General features: G+C 43.1%; 1 protein-coding gene across 4 annotated transcripts in view; it reads right to left on the bottom strand.

Annotated features, from left to right (window-relative positions):
• Positions 1–5,288: 5,288 nt before the first annotated feature.
• The window catches only part of ACTR3B (actin related protein 3B), a 32,017-nt gene continuing 15,723 nt past the window's right edge, over positions 5,289–21,582 (bottom strand). The window contains exons 8-12 of one of the 4 annotated variants that reach the window (XM_044425198.1): positions 20,963–21,136; positions 18,970–19,062; positions 10,624–10,749; positions 9,801–9,884; positions 5,289–8,014 (exon numbers count right to left, since the gene is read on the bottom strand). In XM_044425198.1, the coding sequence (XP_044281133.1) occupies positions 7,703–8,014; positions 9,801–9,884; positions 10,624–10,749; positions 18,970–19,062; positions 20,963–21,136 (789 nt within the window). In that variant the 3' untranslated portion in view covers positions 5,289–7,702. The other 3 variants (XM_044425199.1, XM_044425201.1, XM_044425202.1) reach the window with 3 other exon arrangements.

The following is a 21,582-nucleotide window of genomic DNA, read 5'->3' as shown; positions in this document are numbered from 1 at the left end:
TAGAATCCAGAACTTCTAAGTCCAAGTCCAGTATTCTAACCACTACACCACACTGGCTCTCAGCAGCTGTAGTTCGAAATCTCTGGTGGACGCCAGTTTGCCTACCCCTGGTCTAAGCTGGCACCAGCCATCAAGGGAGACCACACTCTTTCCCAGCTCTTCCAGAAGATGCAAGGAATTGGAACTTTTGCCATGCAACCCGTAGGCTTTACATGCTGAGCTATGCCCCATCCTCTGAAAGAGAGCAAAGACTGCCTTCTGTGGTCCATCTGGCTTTGTCGTATAGCCTGCAATACTGGCAGAGGTTCAGGCAGGGTTGACTCTAGGACCTCCTGCATGCATAATGCAGGATATACTGTGGAGCCACAGCCTTTCTCTAATTATCGCTTGACCTTGGCTGGTCCCCTTAATGCAGCTCTCCATCCAGGATCTCACCCTATTCCAGAAGGTTTCCCCAACCCCCAAGAGCAGTGTTGGGGTCACAGATGGGACAGAGAACTGCAGCTGGAGGGTCTTTGAAAAACTGCTGTGCATTGCATGAGCTGATGCAGAGTCAATGTTTCATACAATATATAGAAAACATTTCTTTCTGTATTTCCCCCCTCAGGGATAGCTGTCAGTGGTGCTCTTGGAAAGGTTATAATTCCATCCTTATCCCCAAGCTACAGTGGTAATGGAACTTTCCTGCAGAGGTACCGTAATTCAGAATATGCTGTGTCACACAGCAGGGAAGGATTGGAGCATTTGGGGTTCTCTCTTAAAACAAGGATAGGCAGCTTTTGGGCTGTGGATACATGTGGGAATTTGAGAAAGTGTCCTGGGAGAACCACCAAATGGTTGCTGTGAGAACCATGATTAGCTGCAAAGAACAAAAGACCCGCACAAAGCAGAGTCAGGGGCTCAAGCCCCAAGACCACAGATCATCCCTTTGAACTCAGATTTTTCAGCACCTGCTTCTCAGCAATCATGAGCCCAGTGTGGTACAGCAAAGCCGGTGTGGTGTTGTGTGGTGTGGTGTGGTGTGGTGTGGTGTGATGCTGGACTGCAGATCTAGGAGTTCCAGGTTCTAGCCCCTACTTGACCATGAAGCTCACAGGGTGACTTTAGGGCAGTCCCTGACTCTCCAACGAGCCTTCTTTGCAGAGTCATTTTGAAGATAAAATGGAGACAAGCACCATGCAAGCCAGTTTGGGTTCATCAGAGCAGGAAAAAAGGCAGGATACAAATATAATAACAAATAAATAAACGCCAGTAAGAAAATCTATGTGTTTAAGTAGGAGGGGCAGAGACTTTGGTGGATGCCAAGTGGTGTGTGGTGTCAGCAGACACAACTTTGTCTATCTCTGCTTTAAAACACAGTTTCTGTGATTAGTTTCTGTGATTAGGAAGGCTGGCATGCCAGGTCTTCCATGCTCAAGAACAGCTGGTGCTTCCTGCCCAGGAGACCATAAGGTAAAAGCACAAGAGATCCTAGGAATGATATTTATTTTAGGATCAAGTTATTGCAAATCTGCTTATGAAACCTTCCTGGGCTGCTTTGATCTTTATCAGTAATTGCCTGCTCTGTAGGAGTGAATTCAATTACCCACAGCATAAAATGAGCTATGTTAGGACAAACATGGAGAGCCAGTGTGGTGTGGGGGTTAGTCCCAGGAGATCCGGGTTCTAGTCCCCACTCAGACAGAAAGCTCATTGGGTGATTTGAGCCAGCCACTCTCAGGCTAACCTACCTCAAAGGGTAGTTGTGAGAATTAAATGGAGCTGGATACGCTGTCTTAGGTTCCTCGCAAGAGGGCAGAAGGGAGAATGTAAAAGCAATGGGATAAGCCATCGTCAGCATCAGCATCAGAGAGCCAAGGCCAGAATCCTCAGCGATCAAGAACAAATAAACATATCTGAGTCACAGCCAGCTTCATAAGTGGCAACCACCGAGAGGGACCTCCAGGTACAGATTTCCCTGGGCATCTGCTGCTCTTGGTTATGAGGAAACATTAACTCATTGCCTATCTTCACCCAACAGAACAAATCATATGGTCCCAACCTAAGTGGTCTGGGTGGTCATGGTCCAGTGCAGCCCAGACCCACCCTGCAGCTGAACTTGTAAATACTGTCTTATGACTCTGACCAGCTTACCAAGAGATCAGCCTGGGGAAAAGGGGTTAACAGTAGCCTACAGTCTTGGTTTCTTCTCATCCATCCACAGGTGGGCAGGTTTCTGCAGGCCCCACTCATGCACACCCAGCACGTCAGCATCTGCCACCCTGCTGCTCCAATGTTTGGATTTGGTTAACTTGGTGAGATAATTTGTTTTTTAATCCTGGGTTAGTTAGTAAGAACTGTACTGATGTACGTAGTGGTGCTGAGAGCATACATCAATAAAGCTCTCGACTGCATCTTGAGTCCTGTGATTGTTTGAATCAAGCGACTGGTTTAAACAATTAAGCAGCCTGCAAAAGCTTAGTTAAGCCATGGGGGCGGGGGGGTGGATGTAGACAGCTATGCTAAATGTTCAGTCTCGGATATGGCTAACATAGCTAAACTATCGCTGATGCTAGATGGCAAGCCACTGCTAGCTTTGTCTTCCATGAATACATCTAGCCCCCTTTAAAGCCATCCAAATGAATGGTCCTCACTACATCTTATGGTAGCAAATTACATAGTATAACTATGTACTGTGTGAGAAAAAGTGCATCCTTCTGAATCTTCCTCCAGTCAACAACATTTGATGACCCCTCCCTGTCGGCAGACAAGTCAAGTCGCCCCAGCATCGCCCCAGCAGCTGAGCATTGGATAACTGCGCACAGAGGGGCCATGCGCATGCTCGGAAAGGAGTAGCGGTGCCAGGAGATGACGCCATGAGCTGCGACTCTTTAGCTGTGTCATGACCGAGCTTTCGCATGGCCGGTTAGTGCGCTGCCAAGGATATATATTTATTTGCTTCGACTGGCTATAAGTTGTTTTTTTTTTTCTAAACTAAAACCTCAGTTTTAAGGGTTTTTTGCAATCTTAGGACTTGGCGAGAAATAAGAGGATTTTGGGTTGCACTTTCAGCACTCGGTCTCAAAAAGCTTCACCATCACTGGGTTAGGGTTAGAAAAACGACGTGTCCCAGTATGGTTTTGATGGTTGGAATGTGTTTAGAAGGGGCTGAAATGATGAACAGTGCAGAAAAAGCTACTCAAGGAAGGGTTTTTCAAAAGCGTCCTCTTTTCAATGAAACTTTAGCCCTATATTAGGATTAGGGGTGCGCACCAGGGTAGGGTTAGGGTTAGAAGAAGGAGGTGTCCTGACATGATTTTGATGGCGGGAATGTGTTTGGAATGGGCATAAATGATGAGAAGTGCGGGAAAAGCTACTCAGGGAAGGCTTCTTCAAAATCACATTATTTCCAATTGAACTTTAGCCCTATATTAGGGTTAGGGGAGTGCACCAGGGTAGGGTTAGGGTTAGAAAAGGAGGTGTCCTGGCAAGGTTTTGATGGTTGAAATGTGTTTGGAATGGGCTGAAATGATGAGCAGTGCAGAAGAACCTACTCAAGGAAGGCTTCTTCAACATCACATTATTTCCAATTGATCTTTAGCCCTATGTTAGGGTTAGGGGTGTGCACCAGGGTAGGGTTAGGGTTAGAAAAATGAGGTGTCCCAGCATGGTTTTGATGGTTGGAATGTGTTTACAATGGGCAGAAAGGATGAGCAGTGCAGAAAAAGCTACTCAAGGAAGGCTTTCTCAAAACCGCCCTATTTTCAATGGAAGTTTAGCCCCATATTAGGGTTAGGGGTGTGCACCAGGGTAGGGTTAGGGTTGGAAAAACGAGGTGTCCCGGCATGATTGTGATGGTTGGAACGCATTTACAATGGGCAGAAATGGTGAGCAGTGCGGAAAAAACTACTCAAGGAAGGCTTTCTCAAAGTCACCCTATCTTCAATGGAACTTTATTCCTATATTAGGGTTAGGGGTGTGCACCATGGTAGGGTTAGGGTTAGAAAAATGAGCTGTCCCGGCATGGTTTTTATGGTTGGAATGCATTTACAATGGGCAGAAAGGATGAGCAGTGCAGAAAAAGCTACTCAAGAAGGCTTTTTTAAAAGCACCGTCTTTTCAATGGAGCTTTAGCCACTGTAGGCCCAGGGAGCCCTCTGTCAGCACGTGAGCCAAGTTACCCAAATATCACCCCAGCAGCTCAGCATCAGATAACAGCGCACACTGTGGGGCTGCACATTCTCAGAAAGGAGTAGCAGCGCCAGGCTATGACGAGTTGCAACTTATTAGCCACGACTCATCCGAGATTTTGAATGGCCAGTCAGTGTGCTGCCAAGGGTATATATATTTGCTTGGACTCGCTGTGATGTGGTTTTTGCTAAACGAAAACCTCAGTTTTCAGGTTTTATTGCAGTGTTGGCTCTTTGCAATAAATAAGTGGGTTTTGGGTTGCTGTTTGGGCTCTTGGTCTGTAAAAGGTCCGCCATCACTTGTCCAATACCTTTGTGCCCATTTTCAAGTGATGTGAAATGTTTTAGGGTTAAAAGATTCCCTACATCTGTTTAGGATAGGAAACGACATGTGTATTAACACTAATCTATTATTTTCGCATCTTGTATTTCTGCATTTGGTTCTCTGTTACTACAAGGAATGTAATTACAGTCATGTTCACTGTCTTATTCTGCTCCGACGTATTCTGCTGAAGGTCATTTTGAACTTAGCCTATCCTCTTAAGATACTTGCAACCCTTCTGTGTTTAATATGCACTCCCTCATCAAGCTTATTAATGAAGTTACTTAAGAGTTCCAAACTCAGCAAAATATTGCTGAATCCTTCTTTTTAGTCTCCTGCCAACAGAGCTATTAATACTCTGGAAATACATTTTCAATCATAGGTACATCACCATGGCAGTTAGTGGTTACCTTTCTCAAAGCTGTATTATGAGGATATCAAAGTCTTTTCTGAAATCCCAATGTTCCATCAGCTGCTGCTCCAAAACTTAAGTCTCTTCTTGCTTCCTACGGCCATTCTACACAGCCTTAACAAAAATTAATCTAAACAAATTATGTTCAAAAGAAAACCCTTTCTTCAGGAAACGCTGACATAATGTAGTGCTTTTCAATTAAGTAGGAGATTATATATTCCTTCTTCCATCTCTCTCCCTGGTGGTTTTGAGCAAGCATTTCACTCTAGTGTCTTCAGACACTCGTTTGGCACAACTGTGTTATTTTTCCAGATGAGAGAGAACAGCACGATCATAAAGAATGAATTATTTACAGGAAGATCAGCACTTCAAGTCACAACAAGGCTTTGCTAATTGTATTTAATTGAAAATTCCATGGTGAGACATATGCAAAGTTCTTCAGATTTACAACAACGAAACCCAAGTGTTATTAAACATTTACCAGGGAGACAGCCCAATAGATAAGCTGATGGGATGGAAAGTCAACTGCTTCCAGAACACAATATTTTTAAAAAATTCAAGTCAAGAGTTTACAAAAGCCATTACATAAACACTTTTGGCTGAATTGCTCATCCCTTCTTCTGATTAATGTGCAAGCTTTCCAGAATAAGCCTGAAAAATTGGCAGAGTTTCAACTAGTCCACTTCCTATTCCATTTTCTCAGGTTCTTAAGGCGACATGGATACCCATTGATTAAGCTCTTCATAAATCCTTTGCCGCAGGGTGACAAAGGTTTTGAACATACCTACTATGGATTTTTAGTTTATCCAGTGCCAGGGTCTCACAGCAGGTAGTAACTATTACTATAGGGAATAAATTCAACATTACACTTGCCCAGCATCCTAGAAGTCCTCTTGTCCAGCCAGAAGAAGAGTCGAGGTCAAAATATGTACAGCCAATTTGGCTGGATGGATTTGCTAGACCATCCAACTGCAATCTGTTTTTCCCATATCAGGTTGAACTCCATTAGCCTTCATTCTTCGCTGGATTATGATGATGTATGCCGAAGGAGTAAGAGATTCTATTTCATTAAATATAGAAGACCTAAGATTAGGTTTCTTCATTCTAGCAGAAGACTGATTGGCAGCGGCAGGGGCAGATTAGATTGCTCAATTTACTGTTCATATCAGTCCTGTGAGATTAACCGGGAAGGTGGCATAAGTAAATATTTATCCTCAAAACATTCTATTGACTTTGTGATATTTGGAATTTATATTCCTTTAGGATCATACATGAGAGAGAATAGATTGGGTTCCAATTAAATTTGAAAATGGGGCTATCAACTTACATTATCAAAGGCAGTGTATCTCTTTGTACCAATAGCTTTACATGAGTTGCACCGGGGTGGGGGGGTGCTGCACTAATGTTCTACAGGACTTCACCCAGACAGCTGTGTGAACAAAACACTGGACTAGGCAGGCCTCTGATCTGGCTCTTTTTATGCTCTTAGATTAATTTCATTATCATTGACATACTCTGTCTTAATGTATAACAGGGTTTTAACATCAAGGCTTCAACCATTTAGCTGCTGAATGTGGATTCCGTAACTTTTAAAAACTCTTTTTGTATTTTTGAACTATCCCCCATGTAGTAAAATAAGCCTTTACTGCAGAAGCTATGCAACTTTATCCTACTGCTTCCTGCATCTAGCATGGGAAATGGGATGGGACCTTTAGAACACAACTCTCTTTTTTCCAAAATTTCCTGCAAAACCCTCACAACACCATGGAGTAGAAAGAAAGGAAGCTCATTTAAAACCATGAGCCGTCATGAGGTTATGTAGATACTCCATCAAGGGAGCAGTGCCACCCAATTAAGGGTTCAATTCTATGCATGATTAGAAAGATAAAAAACACAACTGCCTAAACCTGCATGGGATTACACCTTAAATATACCATGTCCTCTTAGGCTACCACTGTCAGTCCATAATAGCTTTTCAGGCAGAATTTTTCCTCTTATTTGTGGCTAACTATCATCAGAGACCAAATCTGTCACCTTTTCCCAAACATACTTTGAAAAAGTTGCACCATTCCTAAGCAAATATGAAATTTTATTGAACAAGAGCCTTCAGAAACAAGGAATTTAAATAATAGTATAGCTTTCTGTATGAACACATTAACAGCTTTTATTTGAACTTTCCATCCACTATTCACCAGGTCTCAAATATAAAATAAAACCAAAATGGTAAATAAATAGCAATAATAAATATCATATGTTACTTTCAGAGGCTTAAAAACTTCATTCAAATAAATGTTGTATCATCTGTAAAAACACATATCTGTATTCAAAGGGGCATCTTGGGTTGCCTGCTGTTTTACCAACAAGACTTCCCAGTATATATCTCAACTGGAACTTGTGTCCCTCCCACTAACTTCATGGCATTAGCAACCATTTAAACTCAACTCAGAAAAAAACACCTCAATAATTGTCATGAAGTTCAAAATTCTCAAAATAAGGTATTTGCACTGCAAAGTTACAGTATTTTAATTTTTCTATGAACAAAGGCCTCCATGTTACAATCTATTTATGTAGGGATGCCCACTGGGGAAACAAGTCTCTTGGAAACCAATGCAGTAATTTATAAACAGTCTCTCCTTCTGGAAGACTAGATTGGAGCTCGAGATCAATGCAGGAAAGGCTTAAGCACCCCCATCTGTTCTAGAAAGGGTTTAACAGCAACAACATTTTGGCTTATTTTATTGCCTCTATTTGTCCCTGCAATTCCTGTTTTCACAGTCTCCCTAAATATGAGTTTTGCTCCTATGCTGGAAGGAAGGGGAGGCTCAAATAATCAGAATAAGGGTGACTTCTGTTCAAATGGTTCTGGGTTGTCCATTGCATTGCAATGCGAAATTCTAGTGCACACAGTGAGACTGAAGTAGTCTTCCTCCGGGTTAGCATCTCGCCAAGCCTTCTTTCCTCCTCACCAGCCAAAGGATCTCCATCAACCACCAGAGTAGTTCGGACGCCACAACAAGCATTAAGACATAACGCCAAAGACAGGATTGTGGCGACAGATACTAGGACCATATTCCTCATAATCTTTCTTGGTGTGACATACTTCAAAGAACTCTGGCTGAGAAAAAACAAAGACAGGAAGAGACGTAAGAAAGGGTTTGTAAACCCAGGTGACGGCAAGCCACAAAGAGTCAGAACTTATGTGATACAATTATCTCTGCAGCATATGTTGCCAAGAAGGCAAAACAGAATCTGCCCAAGAGGCTGCTCTGGTCAGTTTACATCAGAGAGTGGGTAAAAGAGGTGGTTTGAGAGAAGACTGGGGTGGCCAGGATACAATGCACCCCAAAAGTACTCCAGTCTCCTCCTCTCCAAAATGCCCCAGCTAGATGGCTGAAAAGGGCCGCCTAGCAAAAAATCAGAGGAGGAGGAAAGAGGAGATGGAGATCAGAGGCTTTTGGGGATCCCAGCTGGATTGTGTCCTAGCACAATCTGGTCCCTATCCAGAATGTTTGAGCATTCTCATTAAGTATGGCACTTGGCAAACTTCTACCAGATTTTACAGAAGCGAAGAGACGATCTGTCTGTTGCATGAATGCAAATTTCTCAGCCGCAGGAGAAATGAACTATATGAGTCACCAGTGACTGAACTGTAATGTTTTCAGTCATCTGGCTGAGCTATGGAATGGGAGGAGCTGGAAGGCAGAGATAAGCTTCCATGTTCAGAAGTATCAAGGGCATGATCAACAGGTTTGTAAGTGCTTTGGATAGGTAACAGAAACCTAAATAAAGTAGGACACGAAGCCTGAAGAATCCAGAAGTTAATATGCTCCATCCCACCTCTATCTAACTGGCACTTCCTTTCAGAATATGTATCCATTTTCTAATAAGCACCACTATGATCTTACAATTCAGCAAACAGCCTCTCTGGAATAGACTTGCCATTCATTACTTCAGTACTGACCCAGATATTTGGGGCATGGTTTTTCTTTAGCGCTGTTTTGCAGATACCCAGGGAAAAACAACTGGAAACTGGGGTGGGGCAGTCCAACTACATTGACCCCAGCCAATCCTCAAGGGGATTGCGTAAGTATGCTGCCTGTCTTGCAGAGAGCACAAATGAGCGAAGCATGTAAAATAAGAACAATTCCTTTAGCGCAATTGGTTAGCAAAGGAGGAGGTGGCAGCAGCAAAGAGGCTCAGCTTAGCGGTTGATTATGCCAATGATAGACTCTCAAAATGAATCATGGCCATCTTTTAACTCATGCCATCACACACTGCCACAATCTCTGTGGCAGCACTCCAGCTTTGAAGCATGCTCCCCAGAGAGGTGCGCCTGGCGCCGATACGCTATTCTTGTTGGCACCAGGCCAAATCCTTTTTATTCACCCAGTATTTCAAGGGTATTCATTGTTTTACCAGATAACTGGGATTATTTTACTATATATTTTTATATATTTGTATCGGTATTTGAATTGCGCTGTTATGCTTCTGGTTTGTAAGCCATCTTGAGATCCATTTTTGGTTATAGACAGGACAGGAATGTTTCAAATAAATAAATAAATAAATAAATAAATAAATAGATCTGTGATCCATTTGACCAAAACTGCATGCTGAAACAAGGCTGATAAAATTACATTGTCCTAGCAGTCATTGCAAAGTTTTACTAAGAGGAAGAAATAGGCAAGTATAATTCAGATCTGGTCTTGGAAATGCAAGGGTGTGGGTGGTACTAACAGAAGCAAAATGGAGGCATGCTCAGCATGGGGAAATACACTGAACTAAAGCAAATGTGCTGGGGAGGCTGACAGAAGAGAATTCGGTCTCTGTGCCAAGAGTGACCTCTGGCTACCTTCCAGAGCAGCTATTCTCTAACAAAGTGGTTCCATAAGAGACATACTGTTGAGGCGAGCATGGATCCTCCAAACCAGACTGCGTAGCGCTGCATGTGATGACTTATCACTTGAACTTCAACAGGTTTGGGCTGCAAAGAGAAACACAACCTCCAGTTCAAATTATCAAAACACTGGGCAATTCAGGTCCACTTACTGGTTGGAACAGAAATTGTGCTTTGACCTTCCATTTCGAGGAGATGCAATGGCGAGAAGGGAAAATGGAATCCAACTGCGTAGCCATGCAGAATTGCCAGCACTGCTACAAATGCCTCACCTAGTGGCTCTTCACAAGGATTTCTGCATCTCTCTGCCCAGCTCCAAGATTTGGGCTCCTGCTCTTGAGGCAGAAGCAGATCTGAGCATCTCAGAACACATTCCAAACTCCCTCCGTGCCCCATCTTCTTCCACTCTGTTGCTCCCTGAAGACCACGGGACGGGGCAAACAAGAGCAAATACATTCCTGTTTATCTACCGACAGCGGAGGTCCCTGCTGAAGAGGCACAGTTCAGTTATAAAGCAGCATGTCCCATAGGCAGAGGGTGCTGCCACTGCCAGACCTTCAGAAAGCACTCCCTGTATGCTGAAATTTCTTTGGACTGGGAGAAAGCAAAGCACAGTCAAATGCAACAGTCATTCCATCGCGCCCTCGTGTACTGGAGCTAATGAAGTCATTTTACCTTTGCCACAGCATCTTGGGGCTAGAATTTGCTTGGAATGAGTGACTTTAGTACACTCGTAAAATGTCATCTGATTTACGGGCCTCGTTAATAGCGGCACACGCACTTGCTTTGCTCGTTCAGGCATTTAATAGGTAGCAGAACTGCTTACCTTTATCCGACCACCACTGAGCTCCTCACTGATTTTCAGTCGGGCATCAACTACTCTTCTCAAGTCTCTCTGTAGCCGGCGTCCAAAATCCCTGAACATTGTGGATCCTCCTGAAAGAACCACATTCTATAGGGCAAAGAAGAACAATTTTTGCCCTTTAGGCTCTGTGACGAGGGACTGACTCTGAGAACACAATCAATTCACTATGTGTGTATTTCTATGGGAAAGTGCCATTTACGTTGCCTTAAGGGGACAGCTGTGATACGTTATATGTTACTTGGCCATCGGCCAGAAGGTCCTGCCAGTGGCCCAGCCTGCAGCTGTGACTGGAAACCAGTTACCCTACTGGCAGCTATACAGTGTTTGAGTGATGCAGGGTTGTGTGTTGCTGCATTCAACCAGAAGCCAACATTTTCCAAAGTGGAGCTTCCTTTTTTAAAAATCTATAAACTTCCTTCACTCTCTTATTGGGTGAGATGACAGCAAATTCAAATAATATATTTTGTTTCTCTAAATGCTAGCAGATCACACTTTTCTCCAGGAGGAAGCCATTCAAGGCTATCCAGCTAAGATGTATAACCTCTAACAAAATAGAATCTCTAGAACTAATCCCAGTATTCTCCCACAAAATGCAGGAAAATCTCAGATCCACTAATAAATTGCTGGAAAGAAGTCACAACTGGCAAGTACTGAAAAGAAACCAAATCCTATCTGTCACAGTGCATTAAGTATGCCAGGTCACAGGTGCCGGTAAGTCAAGATTTAGCATCATGTACAACCTGATAGCCTCCAGGTGCTTTGGACAACAACTCATATAAACTCCAGTAAGCTTAGCCAATAGTCAGGAATTGTGGGAGTGGTAGTCCAAACATCAGGTGGTTCAACTGTTAAACAAGCCAACAGCCCACCCTGGTTTGTCTTGCTGACTTTTTTACCATATTACAAGCCACAATTCCTGGTTTGTATGCAAGGGCAACCTAGACATTGGGAAGAGTGGCTTCAACTCAGCAAACGTTCTCCAACTGGGAAGAGGAACATAGAGCTGAAGAACATGAGCCTGAGGCTTTGCTCAGCCTTGAAGAGGCTTATGCATACAACCCTAAATCCTGGCTTAGCAGGAAGCACCAGTCCAATGCAGCCAATATCTGCTAGTAACAATTACTATGCAGTATCATACATTCAATCACACTTGTTCCTTAGAGAAGCGGTTGCTTAAGCCAAGTTTATTGCAGTTCATACTTGGCTGAACACCCGGCGCAGCTGTGCTGGGGCCCTCAGTAAGGTGGTAGCAGTCATGGTGTTCAAAAATCTACATGTAAACAGAGCCAATGAGACAAGGGAAATAGTGCAGCTGCAGTGAAAGTATCACACAGCAGCAGAAGCTTCATCCAAAGCTAGGGCAGAAATCCAACATTTCTGGAGTCTTTCACACATCCAGTTTTCCAGGCAGAAATTTTTCCAGGCAGCAGATTCTGGCATTTTGAACCAAGCTTCTAAATGCTTCGGCATATGTCAGGTTTACAACATATCACATTATGAATCAGATCCTTCTGTCCCAGAATCTGCCACACTGCAATCTAGGTATGCCTCACAACAAGTCAGTTCAACACACCAATCCGAGCCAAAAGGGTGTATTTTGGACTGCAAAACATCATGTTCTATTTAATCATGGATATCATGGTAGACAGAATTCTGTATCTGTTATGACCAAGTTCTCACCAGCATACCGTGTGGTCATACTAAGAACACTGAGATATCCCCCAACCCTCTGTTCAAGATCAAAGACTAACTAGAAGAGACTTCTTCAAGGGATGAGAGAGCTCTCCGAACAAGAGGGAGGCACGGCACAATTTTGGGAGATTCAGCAAAGACCTCACTGGATTTTTGCCTATCTGATGGAGAATTCAGGGGAAGAGATATTACAAATAACATGACAGGATATGTTTATTCATGTATTTTATTTCTATGCTGCCCGTCATTTCTCTCTGGGGGGTTCCCAACAATTAATCAAAATACAAAAATACCATAAAGCATGGTATAAAAACCCAACATATAAATTTAAAACAGCTTAAAATTTCCAGTATACAAAAACATAAAACAGTTTAACATCTAAAACATTTTCAGTAAAACTAGACCTAATTAAAACAGCTGCCATAGTTCAACATATGCCATTAAAGCCCTGGAAATAGAGGACATTTTTGACCTGACACCAAAAAAATGATAATGTTTGTGCCAGGTAGGCCTCAGTGGGGAGATCATTCTACAATTGTGGGGCCACCACTGAAAAGGCCTTTCTCCTTGTTGCCTCTTTCTGGGCCTCCCTTGGATGTGGCAGTCAGAGGAAGGCCCCAGATGCAGATCATAAGGCCTGGGCAGATTGAAATTGGGAGAGGCATTTCGTCTGGTATTGTGGTCCTAAGCCATGTAGGGCTTTTTAGGTTAAAACCAGCACCTTGAAATATGTTCAGAGGTATATAGGCAACCAGTGTAAGCAGGCTCCATGAGATATTTAGACTTTCTTTTGTTTCTGTCTGAACGAGTTTAAAGAATTATGCTACAAAAGTAAAAATCTAAAACATCCTTCATAGAATGCTATAGGAAGGCTTGGATGCAAATTCATCCTATTCTTTAAGGCATGATCTGGCAGGTTTAATACTATTGTGAGACTTGCAAAGAACCCATAAAACCTAAGGGGGGAAAATCAGTGTACTGGACCAAGGATTATTTGTGGACAATCCTGCAGATTTCTTTCAGCCAATGCTGTAAAGTGGCTCACATAACATGCTTTGCAGTTATTGTTCATATTCTTCATACATCGCAATGTTTTTTCTTCTTTTTCATATTCATAATTCTTAGGACCAAAACAGAGAAGATGATGCCAGGAAAACACCTCGTCTATCACAGCAACAGCCTATGCCTTTGAGATATCCAAAACTTTGAGTAACATGCCAAAAGTTACTGTACTTTAACTGAGTGCACCAAAAACGGAGAATGGTCATGAAGTCTCAGGAAGGTATTTCAACAGTACTCCAAAGTTGCCACAGGATGGCCCAATTATGAAAGTCAGCCTGCATTCAACTCTGCACAATTTCCTGCTCTTCCCCAAGGGCTACGTACCTCGTCTTTAAACCAACAGTGAACCCTGAACCACCCTCTGCTCATTCCCGCATTCCGCTTGTTGTGTTCTACTCCCTCCTGAGGTTGCAGCTGTGCTGGATCAGAACATCTGAGATACTCTCTAGCACCTGGTCTAATGTGAATACAATACTAACCACAGTGGCTCCAAGGGAAGCGCTAGGAAAAGCCAGAGGTTCTAGTCAGAATGCAACGTTTAATTATTAGACACTCCAGCAAAGTATGGCATGATGATCAGACAGTGCCACCTACCTATCTTACTCAGTTTTTAAACCACCCCTTTAAACAGGCTTAATATTTTCAAAGATATGTTTGCTACTCATCTTCACAATTTAGAACTAGTATTTTTATGGAAAATATATTTTTCCAGCCAAAACAGTCAGCAAGTCATTTTACGTGATAAAATCTTACACCCTAATCCTAAACAGCTAGAGAGTTCAGTGATGTAGATTCCAGTGCAAAATTTCAGGGGGCATGTGCAGGACTACAGCCTGTGTTCTGCTAACAAACTATAGCTCCGCATGCTTTCCAACTTTGAGGACCCAACAGTCCACCTTACAACACAAAATAAGCCTTAAAGATATACATTGTCATTACAAATAAAACACCAATCAGCAAAACTGAACAAAAAACGTATCAGAAACTATACCAAACAGTCAGCTTTTTCCCTGAGCACTTAAGGGGCTCTTAAGTGACTGTCTACTGGTAAGAAGGAAGGAGACCAAATATTCTGGGACAAAGATTTCAGTGGTTGCCACCACTGAGAAGGCTGCGTCCCACATATACTGCTGACTGTACCTCAACCTGAGTGGGATGCAAAGGAGGATTTTAATTTTATAATATATTTAGTACCTTGCCCTTTAGGATGCCTACTTTCACAGGATAGCTTATAATAACTGGTATTAATTAAAATGCAAACTGACTTGCATGGATTTCGAATGAATAACTGGTTGAGCCTTCCTGGAATTGCCAGGAAGAAATTGCTAGATTTTTCCCCTGGAACTGTCTTGTTATGAAACAGCACACGAGCTTAAAATGGTTCACAAAAGATCAGGAAGAATTTGGAGAACTAAGTAAAAAGTAATGATCAGATACATAAACTAATAATAATCAAAAGTACTGATTGCGTTGAGGAAATGCACAAATCAGATTTGCAGTGGATTCTGGATAATGGATATGAACTTATCAGTACAAGGTGGGCTGGGTAACACCTGTGCTGAGCCCTTTCGCTCAGGGTCGGAATTGTTGGAGTAATGATGGGCTATGAAACTCTAAAGAGAAAGCCAGTGGTATGCAATGAGAGAGTGAACATTTTGGACTAGTACTTGGGCAGTCCAGGTTCTAGTTCCCACTCAGCCTTGAAGCTCACTAGGTGACTCTCAGCCTAACCTACCTCACAGGGTTGCTGCTGTGAGGATAAGATGGAGTGGAAGAAAATCTTGTAAGCACCATGGCTTCCTTGCAAGAGGAAGAAAGGCAGTGTATGAATGTAATGTAATAATAATAATCTCAAGTTTATCACAAGTTTTCTGGACAGCCAATCTACCATTCAGGGCCACATATTTGCTTAGAGTTTGTTTATGGTAGTAAAAGTTGATGTATACTCTTCTGGTTATTACAGAATAGAAGTAAACCTTGAATTAAGGTGTGTCAAAATACATTGGTTCAGAACTCCTTCTAGAAGAGGCTTTTATTATACCATCACCTGCCTCATTCACAGAATTTACAAGGTGTTGAGATATCATACCCTTCTACTTGTAACCATCTCCTGTTTTCTCACTGCTTCTTGCACAAAAATCATTTCAGGAGGAGAAGGCAGAAAGACAGAGTAACCACACAATACCTTTTGACTGATAGCACTAGCAGACATGCCTAGAAACACCCTAAATTAAATAAGCGTCTTGCCTCCCTTATGACTCAACTGATAGGGATGTTTGCAACAACGAAAAAGGTTGATGCTAGAAGACTAATTTAGCAGACAGCTAATTGAGGTTAATAATATTATGTTCTGGACACAAAACATAAATATGCTCTTAAGCTATGGAATATTCACTCACAAGTTCATGCCTGCTCACCTGTCAGTTTGAACACTGCAAAAGGAACTGGGTACAATTTGGTTCTGAAATGAAGTCTCTCCTGTTCCTCTACCAAGTTCTTTTAACACTAGACACTTTTTTGCTAAAGAACACCAGTTCTTCATCTTAAAGTAAATTCATTATGTTTATTGGATGGGTGGAAATACGGGACAATGGTGGGCAGGAAGAGAAGAGGACAATTGTGAATCTGCTGGTTCCACAAACCTTCCAGCTTTTATCCCTGTCTCAAGAAAAGTACACGGGCTACAAACAACAAGATGAATAAGAAGTGAAAATATCTCCGTCATTCCTACCCCACTGCCTGGAAAAGTTTAGAAGAGAAGGAAGGCTCCTACATCTCCAGAACATTAATGTCATAAGATTGCATTCTTTTTTTCACCAGGATCACAGTAGCTAAATAATTTAAATACATATTGATGTAAATTCACAGCAATGATATGCAGCCTTTTTTGTTTTATAGCTTTTCCACCTCTAACGTCTCACTGCAGTTGGTCTTCCAGTAAATTTGTATTTGCTACTATATAAATTCATGACCAAACAGCAACAGGAATTCCCAAAGACATTACTATTTAACTAGGGGTTTTTTAAAAAAGAAAAAAACTCCGTTATCAAAATGAGAACCCGCTATGCTTGTAGGGATTTGGGCTACCCAGAAATCAATTGATCATTTTTGATTACTTCCTCGCATGTCCTGCCTTTGTGAAAAGAGCACTATTTGTCACCTGAATATAAGAGAACACTGATGGCTGTTTGGAAAGCAGCATAACCGAAAAAATATATATGAAGCACTCCAGGGAAGATCTAAGTAATTTAATCCCAGTTGGAAGAGATTTAAGAAAGAGGAACCATAGGAAAGGCACAATTAATAAAAGCGGACTCTACGAGGTTCCCTGCTAGGGAAAGTGCAGTGGCGCTCACAAATACAGCATTTAGTATTTAAATGACAAACATGCCCCAGAAATACTTAAGATACAGAAAGGGAAGATGCCAGCAGGGACCAGCCGCAGTCTCCGTTATTACCAAAGGGCTAACAATTCATTCCTTCACAGTGAGTTCACATGACAATGACGCTCTCCTATTCCTTCTGTTCTTTCCCCGCAGGGCTGCCTTCCATCTCATTTTTCCTTATTTTGGTTCTTCAGAGTGCGATCCTATGCCTCTCAGACAGAAAAAAAGACCTGCAGCTCTCAGCCTTCCAGCCTGGGCACTGTAGTTTCTATCTAAACATGCATAGCATTGCACCTTGAGACACGAATACAGAAACTGTCAATGATTCTAAGCATGGATACAAATTCTAAATATGAATACCTAGGCAAGTACAAGAGTCAATCTTTTACAGAGTGAGTACCCAAGTTACTTGCAGGACGCACTGCCGCAAAATAGACCCCAGCTTAGATGGCATTAAGCAAATTATTTGGGGTATTGCCTCTGATCCTGGGTGCAGCATATGGCCATCAGAACTTGCCTCGCATCTCCTCCAGGAATTTTCCCAGTACTATGCAGATTGGTGGCCATCACAACATTTTGTGGAAGTGAATTCCATAGTTTCAGCACACACTGTGTGAAGGAGTCCTTCCTTTTATCTGTACTATCTCCTACCAGTCAGTTTCATGAGATGATCCCAGGTTCTAGTCTTATGTCTACCTCTCCACTCCCTCCATACCATGTGTAAATTTGTATACCTAAATTGCATCTCCCCTTACTTGCCATTTTTCTAAGCTAAACAATCTAAGTTGTTGCAATGTCTTTTTTCAGGAGAGGTTCTCCAACCCCCTTATCTTTCTAGATGTCCTTCTCTGCACTGTTTCCAACTCTATGATGTCCTTCCTCAGGCGCAGTGACCAGCACTGTGTGCAGTATTCCACATATGGTTCACCATAACATTGTATAAGGCTGGTATGAACTTGGCAATTATAATCTCAGTTCCTTTCCTGAGTATTTCTAGCATGCAGTTTGTCCTTTTCACAGCAGCCATGTGCTGGCACATAGTTTCGTCAAGCAGTCAACCAAAATCCCTCTCTTGGTCAATGACAGCTAGTTCATCCACTTGTACCTGATGCTGGGATTGGTTTACACTTGCTTACACGGAAAAGCATTTGCCATGTTGAAGCCTATTTTCCCTGATCAGAGATCTTGTTGGAGGAATAGAGTTCCTCACTATTCCCTTTGGTTTTAACACTCTAAGCCAGGGGTCCTCAAACTTTTTGAACAGGGGGCCAGTTGAAAGGTGCAGGCGATGGGCGCGGGCCGCCAAGGTGGTGCGGGCAGGGGGTGCGGGGGGGGCGCATGCGGGGAGGCAGGGACAGGCGCACACAGATCAAAGAAAACTATCTCCTTGTGAGCAAGCCACCACATGGTGAGCCAGCAGCTTGCTTGGGGGAAATCCTTTCAGACTCACTCGGAGAAAACAATTTCCTTGCAAGCGGGCTGGCGCCTCACCATGCGCGCGCCCAGAAGCGACTTGCTCGCAAGGAGATCATTTTCTCCAAGTGAGTCCAAAACGATCTCCCCACGAGCAAGTTGCTGGCCAAAACCGCTAAGGCAGGCCACACAAATGGGCATGGTGGGCCATAGTTTGAGGACCCATGCTCTAAGCACTATGGTGCCGTCAGCAAACTTGTTCACTTCACTACTCACTCCTGATTCCAGATCATTTCTTAACAGCTTGAAAAGCTTTGATCCTAATATGGAACCCTGTGAGACCCCACAGTATACATGCCCCACAGGGAAAAATTTATTTCCACCCTGTTCTATATCCTCTGCAGCGAAGACAGATGAAAAGATTTCATTCCTCTGTTCTGCAATCTCCTTCTGGTACTCCTTTTAATCCAAGTATCATCCAGTGATCCAACTTCTCTAGCTGGTACCTTGCTTCTGATATATTTAAATAATTCTTTATCATTGGCCTCAATGTTGTTAGCTGTACTCTTGAAATGCTTTGGTCTACTTGCAGACTCCCATGTGATCTTTTTCCTTTTCCTCATGTTGGACTTTCAGAAGTAATATTAAATCAGACATTCAGTGAAAACAACACTGCCTATCCGAATAGCACACTCTGGTTTGGTTTTTTGTTTAGTTATTCTCCACCCTCAAAAAACCCACTCTAAAACTTTACCTTATATAAAGGGCGCCGAACATCAATGGGGCAGTTCTGTACCACTTCATCAACCACATCCGAAATGGACTCCATGAAGTCAGGGTTGGCAAACTAAAAAGATGCACAAATATGGGCAGAGACACCATGTTTGACTAAATTAGACATACAATGACACACAACAGAAGCAACAAGGTTGAAGAAGCCTTGCTCATCAGCACCCCCTTGAGAGGCTCATGAGACAAGTGGTAGGCACAGGTGCGTAGAGGTGAGCGGGCTAGCACAGAAAACAAGCAGGCACCCAGGAAAGACGGCCCTGCTCTCCAGGTGCTGCACAGAGATGCAGTGGGTCGCCACATGAGAGCCAGAGGTCTGTGCCCCTGCTCCCAGCAAACCAATAAAATATCATGCAGGCTAGAAACTTTGGTGGGGGGGGGGGGGCAATTTACAAGGCACAACACCCAGGGAAGTGTGTCTGTTACACCAAAAAACAATTGAGAGTCCTGTGGCACTCGGTGGACTAACAAGGGAACCCAGCATGAGCTTTTGCAGCCAAGAGCCTATTACCTAAGATCCATGGAGTTAACTCTGGCAGCTGAAGCCCCCTACTTCTTATGCCTCACATGCATAGCCATGATAGCTATTAACTGCTGGCCAAGCAACTATTTCACCCTAAGAAATATTCAGAGGTTGTTAACCAGCTCCAGCCAAATGCAGTTCACTCAGTTCAAATGCAATAGAATGAATTTGCAGTCATTATAACTAGAGCAATATGAGAAAGCACACTTTGTAATGCAGCTTGCTTTTATTTGGCCGCAAGGTGGTGCTCTGCTACCAGAAGTTCCATTCCATCTCTTCCTAAAGAAGTGTAAGGAATCCAATAAGGGGGTGAAAACCTGGTGGATTTTCACAATTCAGTCCTCCAGATTCTGGGTCACCAGCATGTCACTGATGACGCCTCATGAGGGTGCGAGTCAAGCCATTTCATGAATTTGTGTCTCTAAGACTGACTGTGGTCTGCACATTTTAAAAATAAACCACAACCACCCACTAGGAAATTCGCATAGAACTGCCCAAATTTCCTGAATCAGCATCCTGGAAAGCATGTGGTCCTGGCATGATTTGTACCAGGACCACATGCTATGAGGCGAGACTGAGGGAATTGGGTCTCTTCAGCCTGGAGAAGGGGAGACTCAGACGGGATCCGTTGGCGACATACAGGTATGTGAGGGGGCATCACATGGAGGTGGGTAGAGACCTGTTCTCCCCTGCAGAGGAAGGCAGGACGCGCTCCAACGGAGCAAAGCTCATGGAGCCAAGGTTTCGTTTGGATGCCAGGAAGCACTTCCTGACAGTTGGGACCCCAAGGGTGTGGAATGGGCTTCCACAAGAGCTCGTTGAGGCCCCATCAGTGCGGGTGTTCAAGGATAGGCTGGACATGTGCATGGTGGGCATGTCATGAGTGGAGCTGGCTGGAGCCGGGGGTCAGACTAGATGGCCCAGGAGGCCCCTTCTGACTCGCTCTGTTTCTATGTACAAATCAGGTGACAACCATGAGTCTTGCAGGTGTCAATTCATGCAAATTGGCTTCTTTTACACAAATTAGAAACAAAGAAAAAGAGAGAGTCAGAAGGGGCCTCCCGGTCCATCTAGTCTGACCTCCAGCACCAGCCGGCTCCATTCACGACAGGCCCACCATGTGCATGTCCAGCCTGTCTTTGATTGCACTATACACACATGCTTTTTGGGTGATGATTTTTGCAAAACACTCAGATTTGCACGAAATGCTTATAGTTACACATGCTGTGCAATTTGCATACATTTCTTGAATGTCTTTTCTTTTTCAGTATACAAACCATAGACCAGAGATGGAAGTCCACAGAAAAAGCCCCAACTCAGCCCATTTCCAATGATCAGACCGGAAGCAGGGGAACTGTCTACATCAAGCTCAAATGAGTTGCCCTTCCCTGAGTCAGCATGTTCCTACCTTCCATTATTATAGCAACAATCTTACCTCTGGATGAAAGAAGATTTCTGGACCAAGGAATCTTTCATAGCCAACATCTATAATAAATTTATTCCTGTTGATTGCATTGACGCCTGTATATTGCTTGATCCACTTACGTGGGTCTATATCATACTTGGCAAATTCTTTTGCTATGTCAGGGCATATGTAACAGTACTTCTCCTGGAAATACAATGAAGAGAAACACAGTCATTCGATCGGATTAAAAGGAAATTATTCAAATCACAGTCCGCCAAAAACTGATTCTGCAACATGGCTGAAGAGGTCATCAGACTAATTTAATCTCACTTTTGACTGGGTAACTCCCACATGGTTAGCAGCAAGATAGTGGACATAATATACTTTGACTTCAGCAAAGCTTTCCACATAGTGCCCCTGATAAGCAAATTAGCAAAAAGTGGGCAAGATAGAAAAACTATTAGGTTGCTCCATAATTGGCTGTTAAATAGGACGCAAAGAGTGCTCATCAATGGACCTCAAACAGGAGGAAAGCCGTGCGGTGCCGCAGGGTTCATTCCTAGACCCAGTGCTCTTCAACAGCCTTACTAATGATTTAGGTAAGGAAGTACAAGGAACGATCAGTTTTGCAGACAATACAAAACTGGATG

Source organism: Varanus komodoensis, unplaced genomic scaffold, assembly GCF_004798865.1.
Source record: "Varanus komodoensis strain SLA01 unplaced genomic scaffold, ASM479886v1 scaffold15, whole genome shotgun sequence".
Taxonomy (NCBI): Eukaryota; Metazoa; Chordata; class Lepidosauria; order Squamata; family Varanidae; genus Varanus; species Varanus komodoensis.
This window is presented reverse-complemented; position numbering and strand designations above follow the sequence as displayed.